Source organism: Ursus americanus, chromosome 31, assembly GCF_024610735.1.
Source record: "Ursus americanus isolate L20-20 chromosome 31, mUrsAme1.1.p, whole genome shotgun sequence".
NCBI classification, from domain to species: Eukaryota; Metazoa; Chordata; class Mammalia; order Carnivora; family Ursidae; genus Ursus; species Ursus americanus.
Window position 1 is genome coordinate 7,727,056 of NC_142157.1, and position 18,340 is coordinate 7,745,395.

The window sequence follows — 18,340 nt, forward strand, 5'->3', positions numbered from 1 at the left end:
TAATAGTACCATTTGCACTCTTGAAAATGTTCTGGATTTTACTATAAATGACCTAGACACCTTATCTATGGCACCATCTCACATTATTTTAGGCTCCACTTCCTCTTCTGATCCTCTTCTCCCTCATCCCCTAGGAATCCTTTATCTTCTTTTTTGCCCATTGGCTGTCTTCCCCTGTTTTCTGAGTGTTTCATGCTCCGAAGTTACTCCTCTGTTCAGTATTCAGTCTTCACTACTATGTAACCCAATTCATTCAACTCAAATGATCCTGGTAAATGATTAGAAAGCAAGCAATCTGATTTTTACATGTAAAGCAGTTTGTATTTGTGCTCTCTGTGATTTTACAAGTAATTTAGAACTATGGAAGGGGGGACAGTTTTCTAATGCCTCATGCAAAATCTCTGCCATTTGTCAAAGGTGCAGTTGTGTTAATTATGTAATCAGTTCTGTGTGAGTTATTTTTGTGACTGCTATTATATATACACTTATTCAGTTATATAAGAGGGATCGCTGACTTGGCACCCTTTATTCTGAAAGTTTGCCAACACAAAAAGAAGTACAAGGAAAGACACTGGAAAGAGATCCAGAGAAGCAGAATTACATATAAGTGGTTAGTATATTCTTTATTACACATTTCCATATTTTCCAAATGGCTGGAATTGAGTTTATTCTACCTTTATCACCTGGGGGAAAAGATGAATACAATAGAAGAGAATAATATGTACGATAAAAGTAAAGGTCACTTAGACTATTACTTATTTTTATCAATAAGAAAATCTCAAAGCTAGACTTGACATGGGATAATAGTCTGCTGGTTATAAATATATATATTTATATCACATATATATCAAATAATGCTTCTTTCAATGGTCAAAAGTTAGAGTGAATCATCACACTAGCAATCCAGCTTTGCAAGAACTGCTTCTCTCTTATTGGTGACCCTTACTGGCCAGAGAAAGGTCCCTCTTTCCCGTTGTGTGGCACAGTAAGGTGTGAACCCAGAGAGACAGGAATAAGCCTTGTAAAGGCATGTTTTGTAAGCGGTGCTGTTTCTCTGCACCCCCTACTCTGAGCACCAGAATTTTTATTTCACTTGTTGGTTGAGAGCTATTCAGTCCCCAAATCTAACCTATAACAATGCCTAGTGTTCTTTTCATGCAGTACACTATAAAGACAGACAATTCATTATGAATAACTGACCTAAATACTAAAATACAATAAACTACCTGTATAGATTCTGTCATGAAAACAACCCCCAATCCCCCACACTGAGGAGTTATAAGAATTCTTAGCTAGATACAGCTGGGGAAATTATTTATGATTTGATCCTATTAAACCCTTCTTCCTCTGTCATCCCAGGCCCAAATTATTTGCTGAATTGTTTCCAATAAGAATTCATGTTCATTAACAATAAATGATCTTTCTTGTATGGACGCTTTAATGATTTCTTATAGAAAATTTTCATTTCTCTTTCTATAATTATTCAAAGTTCATACATTAAGCAAGAGTCCTTACCAACTGTGCTTCTATTGCTCTGATTAGCCCAGTCTCTCTCTTACCTCAAATCTACACAAGGCTTAAATTTTAAGCAGGATAGTCCCCATCAGTATATGACCTTTTTCATCACGAATCTGAAGTTGGGAGTGGTGGGGGTCATGGAGGGGCACATGTTCTCTATAGTCCTGGGGTGTTTTTTTTTTTTTAATAACAAAAAGAATAGCTTCCATATTGAATACTAGATGAAAAATTCCTCTCTGTTGAATTTTTACTACGATACTGCCTATAGCATAGTACAAGAAAACTCCAAGCTAGGTCTAGGTTTACTGTTTAACCATTTCATGTCCATAGGTCCACAATAGGTCAGTCACCAGAGAGTCTAGAATTTTGATAAGCCACATAGGAACAAGCAGCTTGAGTACCAGCTGAGATCACCCAAGATTTAGGGTTCATAAAATGAAAATGGCTGCTGCTGAAGGAGGTATGCATGTAGCTGTCAAGAATAGAAGAAAAAGAATCCTCAGAGAGTGAATAGTGATGGAACATGCAGTTCTAGAATGCTTGCCAGCAACGTGATTACAGGGTAACATATAAATATAGGAGAGCCATTCTTTAATGAGAGAAATGAGCAGCTGTCTTAGGCATTTGGAACACAGGTCATTGAATATTTTTGAAAGAATTATATCTGTCCAGCTCCTTTACTATATATGTCTACGTACAAATCATCAGATCCCATCACTCTGTAATAATTAAAATAGCTTCTTTAATTAAGAGATAACAGGGTACCTGGGCGGCTCAGTCGGTTAAGCATCTGACTCTGATCTCGGCTTGGGTCTTGATCTCATGGTCGTGGGTTCGGGCCTTGCCTTGGGCTTCAGGCTGGATGTGGAGCCTATTTAGAAAAAAAAGAGAGAGAGCGATAAGATACATACTATAAAACAGAGTTAGTGTACTAATCAATGTATAGCTCAGTAATTTTTACATAAATATGTATACATATATGACACACATACATACATACATACATACATACATATGTGCATATCTTGTATATTGGTAAGCACAACCCAGATTAAGACTAAGGATTTCTTGCATTCCAAAGTCCCCTTGTTCTCCTTCTCAGTCTAGCATACAGGACAATTAAAAAATAGCTGGTTTTAACAGAGAAAATACTTTGAAGATTACTCACACTAATTGTCTTAGAAATTGCATTAGCTGTGAAAAAGAGACCCCATAAAACAGTGCCTCAGACAAATTAGTGGTTTTCTTTTCCCCTTATGTGAAAAGAAGTCCAGATGGAATGAAGATTCCGGAGGACCTAGTTTTCGTCCATCTGTGCCGCTACCCTTCACCATGAAGGATCTTCTTGTTGTCACACAGCTCCTGACTCCACCCAGGCGTGGTGACCACACTCCAAGCAGGAAGAAGGGCGGAAGGTGAGGAGCAAAAGGCCCTGCCTCCTGAGTCAGGCCACTGTCGATGCTTTCTCAGAAGCTCCACCAAATCACGTCTGCCTGAATCTCACTGGTGAAAACTGTGTGGCAAATAGTTTTGGGTGGCAAGCCCAAAATAAAATTGGATTTTTTGAGTAAGAAAGGAAGGGAGGTTCGATATTGGTTAGTCAGAAGTCCCAGCCACACCAATGGTCACCAATTGCTCCCTTGAATGACCTTTCTTGAAAATGTCACTTTGCTTGTAATGGATAAGTGCAATCTGAAATCGTCCCACAACGGGTAATGCGTCCCGAAATAAACATTCCTAAACCCCTGCTACAGATATAATATTAAAACATTTGGAAAAGAAGTCTAATGAGGCACTACTTCAAAAATATGTTTCCCAAAAAAGCATAACTTTATTCTTAAGAAGGAAAATACAGGGAAAATATTAAAGGGTAAAATTAAAAGAACTTAAGACCACACAAATCACTAAAGAAATCTGACAGCAGGTGTGTGTTAATTCGTTAGGGCCCGCGAACGAAAGTTAGGCCATTTCCACATTGTAACTCTGTTCATAACCATGAGGATGATGAGCTTTGATTTAAACTAAATGATTTTTTTCTTTTCTTTTTTTTTTAAAGATTTTTTAAATTTATTTATTTGACAGAGATAGAGACAGCCAGCGAGAGAGGGAACACAAGCAATGGGAGTGGGAGAGGAAGAAGCAGGCTCATAGCGGAGGAGCCCGATGTGGGGCTCGATCCCAGAACGCCGGGATCACGCCCTGAGCCGAAGGCAGACGCTTAACCGCTGTGCCACCCAGGCGCCCCTAAACTAAATGATTTTTTTCAACAAACTGAACGGGACTAGCATCTACAGATGCACAATCTCTTATCTACACTTACGAATTCCCAAAATTTGAAAGCTGAAAACTTTTTCGCAAGTTGTACTATTTGTTTGGTGACAAAAGCTGACCCGAATTGACATGGGGCTACGTATAGTCTTTATTTACTCCATTCAGTATGATTGGTCATATATCTTGTTATTATATTTGGTTATGGGGTGCGGCATCATATTCCTACTTTAAAATTACGGAAGTCTCCCCCCCATTCGTGGGGGATATGTTCCTAGACCCCTAATGGATGCCTAAAACCTCAGACAGTACCAAACCCTATATATACTACGTTTTTTCCCCATACATACGTACCTTTGATAAAATTTAATTTGTAAACCAGGCACAGTAAGAGATTAACAATAACTAATAATAAATTATAACAACATACTATAATAAATAAATTATAACAACATACTATAATAAAAGTTATGTGGATGTGGTCTCTCTCTCTCAAAACATCTTATTGTGCTGTACTCACCCTTCTTGTTATGATGATGTGAGATGATAAAATGCTACGTTATGCATGAAGTGAGGTGAATGATAGAGGCACTGTGACGTAGCGTCAGGCAAGTACTGACCTTCCGATGATGGGGAAGGAGGATCGTCTGGTTTCTGTCAGAAGGTAGGCCCCGTGTAACTGAAACAGCAGAAAGCAAAACTGTGGGTAAAGGGGACGACTATATTTTAAAACTCTGAATTCCAAAACACAGCTTTCTTCACCTCACAGTTCTGAGAAGCAAAGGTCTTAAAAACTGCATTACCTAATTGGTTCACAATTTGACTTGTTTCGAGATTCCTATCACTATCAAAGCTCATTCAAGGAATTACACATCATTGCTTTCAAAATTTTTCTAAGTCTTCGAATCTAAGAAATCGAACACATTATTTCTGCCCGTGTATACACAGCATTTTGGTTTGCTGATGAAGAGTAAATTCAAAAAGGATAACTGTTTTGATTCCAAGTGTATTAGTTAAATTCTAGCTTTAATAATGCTTTGGCTCATTTGTTTTTTTAAAAAATGTGTTAATTGAGCTTTGTTCAACTGATAGGAAATACAAGGATTTTTTAATAAAAAAATACCAAAGTCAACACTTGAAAAGAAGTAGAAAATGAGGCAAATGGTTGCCTGACTTCTTTCTTTTCGTTTTACTAGTACTATGTATAATCTATTTGTTTTTTGTTCATATTCATTTATGAACTGAATCATAATCAATGACTATAATGATGCAGATGAAATGTAGATTTTTTTTATTTTTTAAAGATTTTATTTATTTATTTGTCAGGCAAAGAAAGTGCACAAGCAGGGGGAGCAGCAGGCAGAGAGAAGCAGGCTCCCCGCTGAGCAGGGAGCCCGATGTGGGACTCAATCCCCAGACCCCGAGATCATGACCTGAGCCGAAGGCAGACGTTTAACCAACTGAGCCACCCAGGCATCCCTGAAATGTAGGGGGTTTTTTTAGAATATAATACCAAAACACTGTGAGCCAGCTATGTCAATTCACAATTTGCATGGAGTTTAGTTTTGTTTTGTTTTGTTTCTCTATTTCACCAAAGTTTCTCTGGATCTTATCATCACTAAACCTCTAAAATCTCAAATTCGAACCTTCTACTCTGTGAATATGATTCACTTGCTTAGATACAGAACTCTCCCCTGTAGTTTACAAACCTCTGCAGGATATCACTTCATTTCTGACCTCATCTGATGTCATTTTCCCTTTCTCTCAATATGCTGCCCCCACATTGGCCTCATTTTACTTCCTGGAATACTTCAAGCCCTATTCAGCCTCAGGACATTAGCACACGTTGTGCCCTCCTTCTGGTCTGCTACGTCTCACATATATTTCAAGTTTGGCTCCTTCTTATCCATCAAATCTAGTTTCAATGTCACCTGCTTAGAAGCAACTTTCCTTACCACCTTATCTATGTGTTTCCCTTCCTATTTCTGTCTACAACTTCACCGTTTATTTCTTTAAAGTACTTATAATTTGCTTGTTTATTTCTCTGTCTCCCCACTAGACAGTGAACTCCTTGAAGGAGATGATAAACTGTCTCTTGTTTATTAATATATATGTAGCACCAAGCATCATGCCTGGCACATTCTAAACTCTTAAGAACCTATTTCAATAAACAACATGAGAATAATCTATCCTATGTCTTTCAGTAATAATTTATCCAAAACATCTCACTGTACATTTTACCTTTACCAAAACAAAAGATGTTCAAGTCTTGTATATCATGAATATTGGCTCAAAAACTCTGAAGAAAATTCTCCTATAAAAAAGTATATAATTAGAAACATGCACATTGTAGAATATGCACAGAAGATTCTAGTCTATAGATAAAGTATACATCAGCATGCATTTCTACGTAGGTATATACGGATGCACATATATAGTTATATATGTATAATTGTATGTATACATACATGGATGTACGTGCATATACAGGTTTGGGAGAGAAAAGAACAGGGCGAGGGTGATGGAAAGACAAAAGGACATAGTGAAACTGGACTCTAACAAATTTTTTCTATTGGAAGGAAAGCTGCTTAAAAATTACTCAAGAATTTTTGTCTACTCTCCTCATTAGATGACTTCTTAAGGATGTTTTCCTGATTATAATCAAATATCACTGAATTTTATTCTCATCGGGTCACTACTGATGAGATTACAAAATAAAATGGGTATTAAGATATTCTCTTTACCACGGTTGTTCATTAAATATATCTGAATCCAAGTCTTTTGTCATCTCCTTCAGTTGACATGAGAGCAGGGACAGAGAAGGGGTCTAGCTCAGGTTCTGTCTAAATCGGCCTACAACCCATGCCTGCAGGTGCTTTGTCTGGCAAAAGTTATCAAAGGTCTCTCTGAAGACATGGTGAGCTCTACCTCCTGGTTTACCGTGGACAATCCCTGTTTATTCCAGTCGTCATAGAATTAATAATATGCCCCCTTTCACTGTCATGTGTCCTGGTTAAGATGGCAAATTGTATAGTCACCCTAGCTATAGCTCCTTAAGGATGTTACCTACTAAATCCCAGGCAGGGCTAGGGATGCCGGACTCACAAGTTGGGGGCGGGAGGCTGGGGAAGGGATCCTGAAGGTAGGCAATTCCCCACCTCTGTCTTCATCCAATTCCTTTAAACCTTGTTCTCTCCTTGGCTCCTTAGAAATTTAGCTGGCCAAGAATTTTATCCTGAACATGTTCAATTAACACATAGATGCAGTATTTGACACATTTTGATACTTGCTGACTTTTTGACTTTACATTTGCAATCGTCGTGTCACATTTATTTAGTATTGCAATTTTTTTTAAGTCTCAGACTTCGTTTTTACTTAAAAGCCCAGTTGCAAACACCCAATACCTGACTCAGCTCACAACTAGAGACAGAGCATCAAATTTCCCAGCCCACTTAATTTGAAAGCCTGCCAAGATAGGTGAAAGACCTTATAAATATGTAAAGCAGGAAGTTCAAATTACAGCCAAGTAAATCTCTAGTGATTGATGTTCTTTTCAAAACAATCAAAAAAAAAAAAAAAACCTCATAAAAGCAGCACGTGTCTGAGACCCCCCCTTACGAAAGGTTTCACCCGAGTTCAGACTGGACAATGTACTTTTCGTACTGTATTTATTTTGGATTTTTACCACTTCCTGGAGGCCAGGAGGAGGCACAGTGGGAGGATCCAAAAAAACTCAGTACCACAGCCATTTTGTTTGTAAGGCAGAGCGGTCGAATTCTGTCAGCCAGGAAAGGTTTTCGAAACAGAATTTTTAAGGAGGAAAAAAAAAAAAGTATGCCTATTGTTTTAAAATTTAACCACTACCACCCTTTCAGGCAGTTATTGCGGCTAACGAATTCTGTTTTTACAAGGAATTGAAGCTCTCTCAGCTACGGAGTCGTGCATTTCGTTCATGGACGACCGCCTTCCCTGGGTACCTAAGGATGTCAAATCCGAAATGCTCTGAGGGCCGTAGTTCTCAAATGGCCGTATTTGCATCCCCATTACACGTCGACGTTCGCGAAGTGATCAACAATTTGCTTAAGAAAAGCGGTCTATTCCGTAAAAACACCCACAGACAGGACAGGAGCGTGTTCCCCGAGCCGTTAAGAGGGCATTTTCCCGAGCTCGCAGGCAGTCGTGGGTGCTATTGTTTTGCAGTGTCACTTAATAGCGAGCTTCGACTTTCGTCGTTGGGTGGCTGTGCTTTTAAAAGCCCAGTGTAAAATGGCACACACACTGCATTTTTTTCCGAGCTGCAGGGGGCGGGGGCGCGGGGGATAGTGCAGACTGTAGGGACGCTGCGCTCCCAGCCAATCAGAGCGCGCCTGCTTGCCATCGCAAAGTTGTTAACCCCAGAGTCTTCTGGCTGCCGCTGCCTCCTCTGCTTTTAATCTTCGTGGATATTTCTCCGATTTTCTCCAAACGCCCACAGATCCTGGGGGAAGCCACCCTGTTCAGCCACCCATCATGGAAGAAAGTATTACTTTTTATTTACCAAATATTTTGAAGATGTTTGAAGATCCATATGTTGCCCGGAGGCTGTTGTTTCTAGGGACACAAGTATCCAGCCTATATTGTTACAATTATTTTTCAAGAACTGGCTTCTTCTTTGCCTACACTAATGGTAAGTTTGTAATTTTAAACATTTATGTCATTAAATCTTCCAAGGAGCCACCAGATAAAGAGGATTTTCATTGTGTTTCTTCTAACAAAACCAATCTTTGTATTTTTCTTTAGCTTTGGTCTCTGCATATTCCACCTAATCCTGTCTGGTAAATTTTTACTAAAAGAAAAAACAAACATAGTTGGTTTTTTTTTCATTATTAAAGCTAAATATTTGCGATATAAATTATACTTTAATTACTGTGAACTACAGGGGAACTCAGCTATTTCAAGATGGACTTGTTTTGTGCCAGCAGTGTTGGTAATGCCAAATATGTGCATATCCTCTTTATAAAAATTATGTATTACCTAATTTGTCCAGGACTAAATTATCAGCAGGCAAACTGTGGATGTAGTTTTGTTTCTTTTCTTTTCTTCTTTTTTTTAGTAGGCCTATTGTGGTTTTCTTGATGGATTACTTGGATACAAACTACAGAAAAGCTGCCCTTGGTATAATGAAGGTGGAGATTGACATAACCGGGTTTATATTAAGTTATGGCTGTTACTAAATAGTGGATCTTTTATTTGCTGATCAGATCTAAACTTGTATTCCCTGATATTAATTCTTTGAAGCTCTTCATTAGATGATCTTTGCAGATCTAGCTTGATTTTCTCCAAAAAGGTGCATTTGGGAGACATTTTGTAATTTTTGGCATTTTTCTAATTTTTTTTCTTTTTGCACACGGTGGGAGATCTTTTTTGTTTTGCATTGATCTGTGTTGGTGGCGCTGTAGTGCTCCTCAACAATTTATGTCAGTTTCACTAAAAGAAAAAAGGAGGAAAAAAAAGAGGTGGGGCAAGATTTGATCTATTATCTTATCCCTTTATTTCCTTAAAGAAAGTTCAATTTGGTCAGAGGAATTATTCAGTTGTATTATTTAAATGTTTGTTGTGAACTGTGAACTGTGGGTGAGAGCAGACATGTCGTCACAACCCGTCCAGGGAGCATCAGGGACAAGCATGCAGTTTGCAGTTGTGTTTTATCTGATCTGATTATCTCTAGATCAGAATTTTTCAATAATAAGCTGTTGGTTTACCTTCTCTTGCCTTGGTAACATTTTGCATTTTCTTTATACTACAATACCATATCTGCTAATGTTTTTTCAATGTAACAAAATGTTTGAGTTTTAGCTCACTCAACATTGTAAAAGTTGAATTTCATTTTGAACCTAGTGATTTCTTAGATAACTATTCTAAGTTTCTCCAGGGAATTTTCTAGTAGTTTGACATGTAGTAATGCCTACATTATTATTTATTTTGAAATGATACTTCAGTTGAATTTATGTATCTCCTTGTTTTGAAAAGAGCAAATACTTTGGAATCAGATAATTTTTTGAGAATATGTACACAACTGCTTCTAACTTTAAAAATACTGGTATTCATGTATCTAAATGCAAGTAAATGTTTTTCATCTTTGTTCTTACTGAGAGTTATCTGATCAGAGAATATGGGGTTTAGGCCCAAAGCCTCCCAAGAACAAAATGTATATTACGATATGACATAGATTATACCCGTCTCTGTGAACATTTTAGTTGTTTATGAAGATAGTAAGTATATCCTTCGTTCAAAAAGGAAGTGGGAGGAATCAATAATTGTACCGCAAAACAGATTATTTTGCCAAATAAAATAAAAACAACTGAAATACTATCCTAGACCACCTTACCATATGATGGAATAATTTCTTGAGAGAGTGAAAATTTCTTGAGTTATTGTTTTTATTCACTTTGAAATAGGTAAATGCTTATTTCCCTAATCATTTATAATTCTGAAGTAAAAAGAATGTGTGAAATAGTATTTCTCGTTTTTGTGTCCCTATAATTTATTTGTATAGGACTCTTTTCTTGAACTTCAAAAATAATTATGTATCATGTCCATATTTTGTTTATACTATGCTATAAAAATTTGAAAATGTCCACTGTAATATTTTATCTCTTTATAAAATTTAAATGCCCCCATCAAGACTAGTTCTGACATTATAGATTATTTATAGAATGAAATACAGCAGGTGTAAATATACTATCTAACCCTCTGGTTATTCTGGAGAGTTTAGTTCTCTGAAGTTGATCTAATGAATAAAATATACTTCCCAATATGTTTGTTGCTAAAATATTTTGTTATTCAGCTGGTGATATATTTTATTTTAATTTGTAAAAACTAAAAATGTTTATATACTGTAGCCCCCCTTTTAAAAACAAACTGATGCTATGAAGTCCATATGTAGCTATGCAATGCTCTTTGTTCTCCTACATCATTGACTATTACATCATTGATTATGAAGTAACCATTATAGTTAAATCTTCACTTTTTAAAATCACCCGTATATATTTATGTTAAAGATATTCTTTTATATGTGCCTCTTACATCACTAGGTAAGTAGGAGGTTTAAATCTATAAGGCAAAAACAATATTCTTTTATATTATTCTCCATTTTTAAATCCACCTTGTGCTTCGTTTTAGCTCTGGATTCTTTAGACATTAATTCTTTTTTTAACTGACAATATTTTTGTGGGCGTTAGTTCACAAGTTTGGTGTGATTTAGATTAGAATTATTATAAACTATGTTTTTTATCATGAAAAAAATCTTTATTTATTAAATGTAGTCTAGAGAGAACTCAGTTTTCCATAGTAACAGTTGCTAGATCATGAACAATAAAAAAATTATATTAAAAAATCCTGAAATGTCATTTTAGTTAATAATTACACATTTCTTTATTTCTTGCACACCATTTTATCAGAGATAGTAGCAAGTAGCAAAATTGACTACATTAAAATGTCATATCATATTTTTTTAACCTGCCCATCCCTCTGGTGGAAGGGAGGGGTCAATGAGTAGTGAAATAGCCAAAAACAGGTTGCAGAAAAAATAAACAAATGATACCAAAGACATGGAGAATCTATAAATCAAATTCTAACAATAAACCTCAGAAAAATGAACTTGATATTACGGAGTTTGGTCAATAACAGAAACAAGATGAAAATTTTATTAAGACTTAATGTAAGGAACCAATAAAATTCCCTAATTTATTAATTTGTAGTCATTAGTATTGCTAAAAATTGAGAAAATTTTTACGTTAGCCAAACCTATTAGGAAAGATGAGATGACAAAGGGAAGAGATATTAAGATGACCTAACATAAATACTAAAAACATTAGCCAAGACCAATCTAATATACCTTGGAATGAACTTCTTTAGAAGAAGAAAAAGAGCTAAAAATTTTGTCCTCAGAAAACCAAGTTCAATACAGATCTGAAATTGTGCGTTTCAAATTCCACCCACTTCTTGTGCATATTTTCCTCTGCTGTTTCTTGGACATATCATTACTTTCCACAAGACCATACAGATTCACTACTGGCCTCAGCATGGTTGTGTGAGGAAAGAGAAGGGGAAAGTAATAGACAAAATAGGTATTTACAGTATAACTTTTTTTATGTATTTCTAAAAAGATTCTTAAATGGAGATTCTAAAGAGAAAATAAAGCAAAGAAATTATTTCTTTATGAAAAGGATGAAAGGGTTTTACTTTCTACTTGATTTGTTTAACATTTATTTTTATTTGGAGATTTATTTATTTTAGATTTTCCTACATATTATTTGCTACTCTGCTAAGGTGCTGGGGTATAATATTAAGATGAGCCAAGCATCCCTGCTTTCATGGAGTTTATTGTCCAAGACGGTTCGAGTTCTAATCTAAGGTGTTAGATATGGGGGGAGAGGGCTCCCATTTGGAAATAAAGACCAAATGAGATTTCTGGAGTAAAAATAAATAAATAAATAAATAAATAAATAAATAATAATTTAAATACAATCACATGATTTAACAAGTGTCCCTCTATTGAAGGGCCATTATTTGGGCACCAAATATTCACACACTGAGGGGGAAATAGCCCTCAGATTTTAGATATAGCCCAAATAGATGCTGTATAAATAGACAGTTGATTAATACAAAGTTCTATTGCAAAATGAGAAATAAAACACAAACTTGTTTGCTTGTGAAGAGAGATGGAGAAGATCACTCTGTTAGTAGGAATTTGGGGTGTGTCCTTGTAAGGTCCATTTGGTGAAAACTTTTGAATGTGGTAGAGCCTCATTTTGTACGTTGTGTTCACTTTGTCATGAAAAAACTGTCAACGTAAATATAAATTGTGAAATGAAGCAGGAAAATATGATTACAATGTTAAAGGATTATATCAAAATTAAAATATTTGTTTTTATTTTAAAATCTTCTGTAATATTTTTAATGATAGATATGCCAAATTTTTTAAATAAAAACAAATATTTTCATTTACAGAGTAACATAATTATGCAGTTAGCTAATAGTTAATTAGTTAAGCACATCAGATATGGAGCAGGAAAGTAAGACAGCTGTTATATGCAGATGATTTGGAGAAGGATCTCTTCATTAAGGATTCTCTATGTGTGGTTTAAGATGACCTCAAGAATAAAGTCATTATATCATTTTGTCATAGAGCCAATTAATCCATACTGGCTATACATCTAGCTAGAGATGTATTATGTCATTTAGTTTGCTTTGGTACTAACATAGAACTTTACTGATAGTGGCATAAAAAATATGCTAAATTCAGCTAAATCAGTAACAGGAAGCAAGCCAGTTATAGGTTTGGTTCAGTAGCTCAACAGTGTTACCAAGTTCCTTAGCAGGTTCCATTCTTTTACATTGCCACAATGTCAGCAATGTCTTTCCTCATAGTCACAATGCGGCTGCTGCAGCTCCAGGCATCATAGCTTGATATTATAATTTCCAAAGGGAAGAGAGTTTCTCTTAATGCATCCTATAATAAAGGAAGAAATTCTTTCCCAGTGACCCACAGCACACTGCTTCTTATAGCTCTTTGACTAGGTTTATAGGACATGCTCATACCTTAACCAGTCATGGACAAGGAGGTTAAAATTCCCATGATTAATTTGGCTAGGGAAGAGCTCTTGGAAGGGTGAGTACCTGCTCAGTATCCAGTGTTCAGTATGGTTAGCTTCTATTTGCTTTGTATGAACTTTAACTGCTTTGTATGAACATTCTTGAGTAATAAAGCATAAATACTGTTTTCATAGAGACCAGACTGGGCACGAAGGCAGCTACTAAAAACAAAACTAAACTAAAAACAAACATTTAATCAGAGCTTACCATGTTCCAGCTTCTAGCCAAATGCTACCTTTATTATATCCTTAAATTCTCACACAAACTTTGGAGATAAGACAATTATTATACCCATTTTACAGACAAGGAAACTGAGGCTTAGAATGGTTTAATGGTTACCCAATAAATGAAAAAGGTGGAGTTTGAACCTGGGACGTTTGAAATCAGAAGCTGTATACTTACCTGCACCTCTATGCTATCCCATTAGACATTCGTAAAATTTATGTTCTGTAAATGGACGTATTTTAACGCACTGTACGATGTCACTGTTTAAATGAATCCTCTAGTGAATCATTTTATAAATCTAATATTTTCATTAAAACAGTAATTGGCCCCCTAACTTATCGGTTGTATACATCTGAATTTTTGTATGTTGAATTTGCTGAAGGCCCACTTGGATTGCATCTAATCTCTTCAGGAACATCTCATGAAATTCTTTCAGAAATTTGATTTTTATAGGGAAAAAAAAGATCAAAGACTAGAGATTCGGTGAGGCTTAGTTGAACTGGGTAAATTCATGATTCATAACACTAGGTCCAAATGGAATATTGGCGTCTATTTCACAACGTACAAGTTCAGTTTTATGTACAAAATGTTTTGATCTTAACCAAGTGTGGGATGTATGGAAGTCTACCCCTCTGGGACGTTTTTGGGGGATTCAGTGTACTCTAGATCACTGTATCTCAAACGTCATTGTGCACCACAATCGCTAAAACACAGATTGCTGGGCCGCACATCTAGGGTTCGTAGCTCAGTTGGTCTGGGGTGGGGCCTGAGAAACTGTATTTCTGGCAAGCTCAGATGCTGTTGATGTTGCTGGTCCCCTTTGAGACTCTGCCCTAGAGAATCAGATGGTACCTGCCATGATAAATACTTTGACTTTGAAATATGCCGAACTTAAAAGGATGTCATTTAATATTTGGCAAATATATGAATACACATATATTGAAATATTGAATAGGGTTGTCAAGATAGCCTCACTGAAAAGGCAAGAGTTGAGCAATGACCGGAAGGAGGATTCTTCTTATGCCTCAGCATGAATATCACATTTCAGATTTATTTGCCAATGAATCATATATGTGTGTATTTTTAACCCTTTTTTTAAAAAAGAAATAGCAATCCACAGTTTACAAATTATTTTTTAAAGTGGGTAAAAATAGAACTTCGTTGTGTTCAGTACCAAGTTATATCTGAGAAAGACTTCTGTATCTGTGGCATTTTTCTGGTTTTTCTCAAGACGTTACCCCCCCAGCCACTAATGCCCCACATTCATTAATAGGACATGGTTTCAATGAGACTGAGGAAGAGGCTGCCATGCCAGTGACCTATATTTAGCTTTGAAACTCAGTCCACTGCCCCAGTCCACTGGAAACTCTCCATCATCCAGAACAAAGGTCGCAACCTCCAGTTGAAAAACACTATCATATGCCAAGGAGTGAAGAAGACCTTTCCCAAGAGTTTAATTGCTCCACTGCTTTGATACTTAAGAAATTTTTAATTGTGAGGGCCTCTGCTCATTTTTCATTAAAGTATAAAGTCCAAGAAACAAACTGCCAGCATAAATGAGTAAAAAACAATCAGCAAATTCAATGTCCTAATATTCTCAGAGCCTATATAAACTTTTTTCTTTTAAAGATTTTATTTATTCATTTGACAAAGATAGAGACAGCCAGTGAGAGAGGGAACACAAGCAGGGGGAGTGGGAGAGGAAGAAGCAGGCTCCCAGCAGAGGAGCCAGGACACCGGGATCACGCCCTGAGCCGAAGGCTGATGCTTAACGACTAAGCCACCCAGGCGCCCCAAGAACCTATATAAACTTTGAGCTATCCTTTCATACTACTAGAGGCTTCGTCAAGAAGCTAGCGTGAAGTACCCCGAAGAGAAAAGAGTAGTAAGAGTGGACTGGTGTGGTCCAGTATCAAAAAGAGTCATTCAGCATCTATATAATAGTAAACTCAGATCATTTTAAATTGGCCTTATCCTGCCAAACTGTACTGTCCAACACAGTAGCCACTAGCCTCCTGTAGCTATGTAAATTTAAGTTTGGATTAAAATTAAAAATTTAAGAGCTACACCTAGCTAATGGCTACCATATTGGACAACAGATTTATGGAGCATTTCTGTCTTAGTCTGTTCAGGCAGCTATAACAATACCATAGCATGGGTAGGTTATAAACAACAAAAATTACTCATGGTTACAGAGGCTGAAAGTCCAAGGTCAAGGTGCTGGCAGATTCAGTATCCGGTGAGGGTCATAGTGTCCTGGTTCATAGATAGCCATCTTCTTGCTGTGTCCTCACACAGCAGAAGGGGTGAGGGACCTCTCTGGGGTCTGTTTTACAGAGACACTAATCCCATTCCTGAGGTTTCTACCCTCGTGACCTAATCATCTCCCAAAGTCCCCACCTCCAAATACCATCACACTGGGGGTCAGGATTTCAATATATGAATTCTGGGGGGGGACATAAACATTCAGTCAATAGCAATTTCCATGATTGTAGAAAGTTCTATCGGACAGCATGGCGCTCCAGACCTTGCTAAGCTCACACTGTTACACCAACGCTTCTCAGCTCTTCCTTCAGTTACCATTATCCAGAAACTTAAAAACAATGCCCAGAGGTTTTGGTTGGTCTGGGATCAGATCTTGGCATAAGCATTTTCCAAAAGCTATTCATAGGATTCAAATATACAGCTGCAGTTGAGAATCGCTAAGTTCCCTATTGAAGAGGTCAGTGGATTAGTGCTGCTACTTATCATCTCAATATTTCAGAAGCTATAATCCCATCTCCTAGAAAGTGAGGAACGTTCAAACCAAAATAAAGAAAAACTGGACAGTCAGGCCTGTTCTGTGGGATGAAACTTTAAGTTGACCGCCTAATGAACACCAACTTTAGCTGGAAGAAAAACAGCCCGATTGCCATTGTTAGTCTTGCATACTGAATGACTATTCTGAAGTTAATTTGAGTTTTTAAAAGGTAGTTTGAAATTTATTAATGTTAATATCCAAGGAAGCTCTTCCTTATGTTTTTAAATTTAGTTTACAAATCTTACCACTGTGAATCTTATAAATTTTAGAAATCATGGTTCTTTAAAATTTGGTCTTATTTATACTGTCACTTGATTAAATACCTTCCAACTTTTTATTCCCCTTTATACCGCATTTATAAATTTACTGCATACAGCTGCCTCCTTTGGTATCTAGTAAGTACTTTCAAGAAGTCAAGAAAGTCTTACATATCTAATAAACTTAACTTCTAAGTGTGGTGATTCTTAAGTTCTCTTTAACGTTTCAACACTATAGATAACTTTGTGGGAATTGTACTTAAAAGTCTAATAGGCTGGCCTCTTACTCCAATAGGTCAAGTGTTCTTAAACAGAATAATTACCTACATTAAAAAACACTTCTGGGGTGCCTGGGTGGCGCAGTCATTGAGCGTCTGCCTTCGGCTCAGGGCGTGGTCCCAGCGTTCTGGGATCGAGCCCCACATCAGGCTCCTCTGCTATGAGCCTGCTTCTTCCTCTCCCACTCCCCCTGCTTGTGTTCCCTCTTTCACTGGCTGTCTCTATCTCTGTCAAATAAATAAATAAAATCTTTTAAAAAAAAATTTCTGTACTAATTCTAAAATCTTTCTGGAGTTAAAAGCTTCTTACCTACTAAGAAAACAGTTAGGTCCTACCAAACGATTTTGGGTGATGCCTCGCCAAGTGAATGTTTTTATCTGCCTTGCCTTCTCAACTTATTGTGGTTCCTTGATGAGCAGAGGTTTTGGTTGGAACACACTAGATCCTTGTCTGAGACACTGATGTAACATTCTGAGCCTTACTTATATTCATTGAATCAAAAAAAAAAAAAAAAAAGTAAGCTTATTTGCCCAAGATAGTGAGTCGTATCTTTACCTTTTTCCAAGTCAGGTTAGAATCTTTGGTTCTTACACCCACAAGTGGCTACAATAATGAACAAATATTTAGGTTGTGCATATCTTAATCCTTTAGAATATATAACTATCCTTTATATCAAATCTAGACACCTTTGAACTTGGCAGAATCCTTCACATTCTGTCTTGTAGGACAATCAACTCTTGAAGATACAAACAGATACTTAATTGACACTGAATCTCTCTCATGGCTTTGTCTGACTATGTGGTCACAATTTCCAAGCATATTCTGTTGACAGGGTTTTGTTTTGTTTGTTTTTGGTTTTGTTTGTGTTTTTTTACCCCTCAAATAGCTAACTCGAAGCCTCCCCATACACATTTCTATTGAAGACATTATGAGAACACAGCTTTGCCCGATCTGTTGGAGTTCCTAGCTCTGCCCTTCACTACATGTGTAAACTTGGGCCAGTTGCATAACTGTGCGGACCCTCAGTTTCTTCTATGAAACAAGGTAATATTCCCTCCACACCTGGCTATTGTGAGACTATAATGAGTGAAAGCACTTAAAGCACCAAGAATAGTGCCTGATATGTCATAAGCATTCATTATATGCCATAAGTTCCTTTTTTCATAGATACCCTTGATTTCAGGGATCAAAATAGGCTTTACACAGTGTGATGGGAATTATAAAGTTCAGCCCATTTAGGCATATGGATATCACAGTATTATCAGAGAAGCTCTCATTATCCTCTGTAGCTACTCTCAGAAGTCAGGAAGTCAGATGGCCTTTCCAGCAATTAAGGTTTCTTTGTTACCTGCTCTTC

General features: G+C 36.8%; 1 protein-coding gene across 1 annotated transcript in view; it reads left to right on the top strand.

The window, feature by feature from the left end:
• The first annotated feature begins 8,160 nt into the window (after nucleotides 1-8,160).
• Nucleotides 8,161-18,340, top strand: part of EPC1 (enhancer of polycomb 1) — a 93,831-nt gene continuing 83,651 nt past the window's right edge. The window contains exon 1 of the mRNA XM_045786417.2: nucleotides 8,161-8,452. Coding sequence (XP_045642373.2) covers nucleotides 8,450-8,452 — 3 coding nt within the window. The 5' untranslated portion in view covers nucleotides 8,161-8,449. The remainder of the gene's footprint in view (nucleotides 8,453-18,340) is intronic.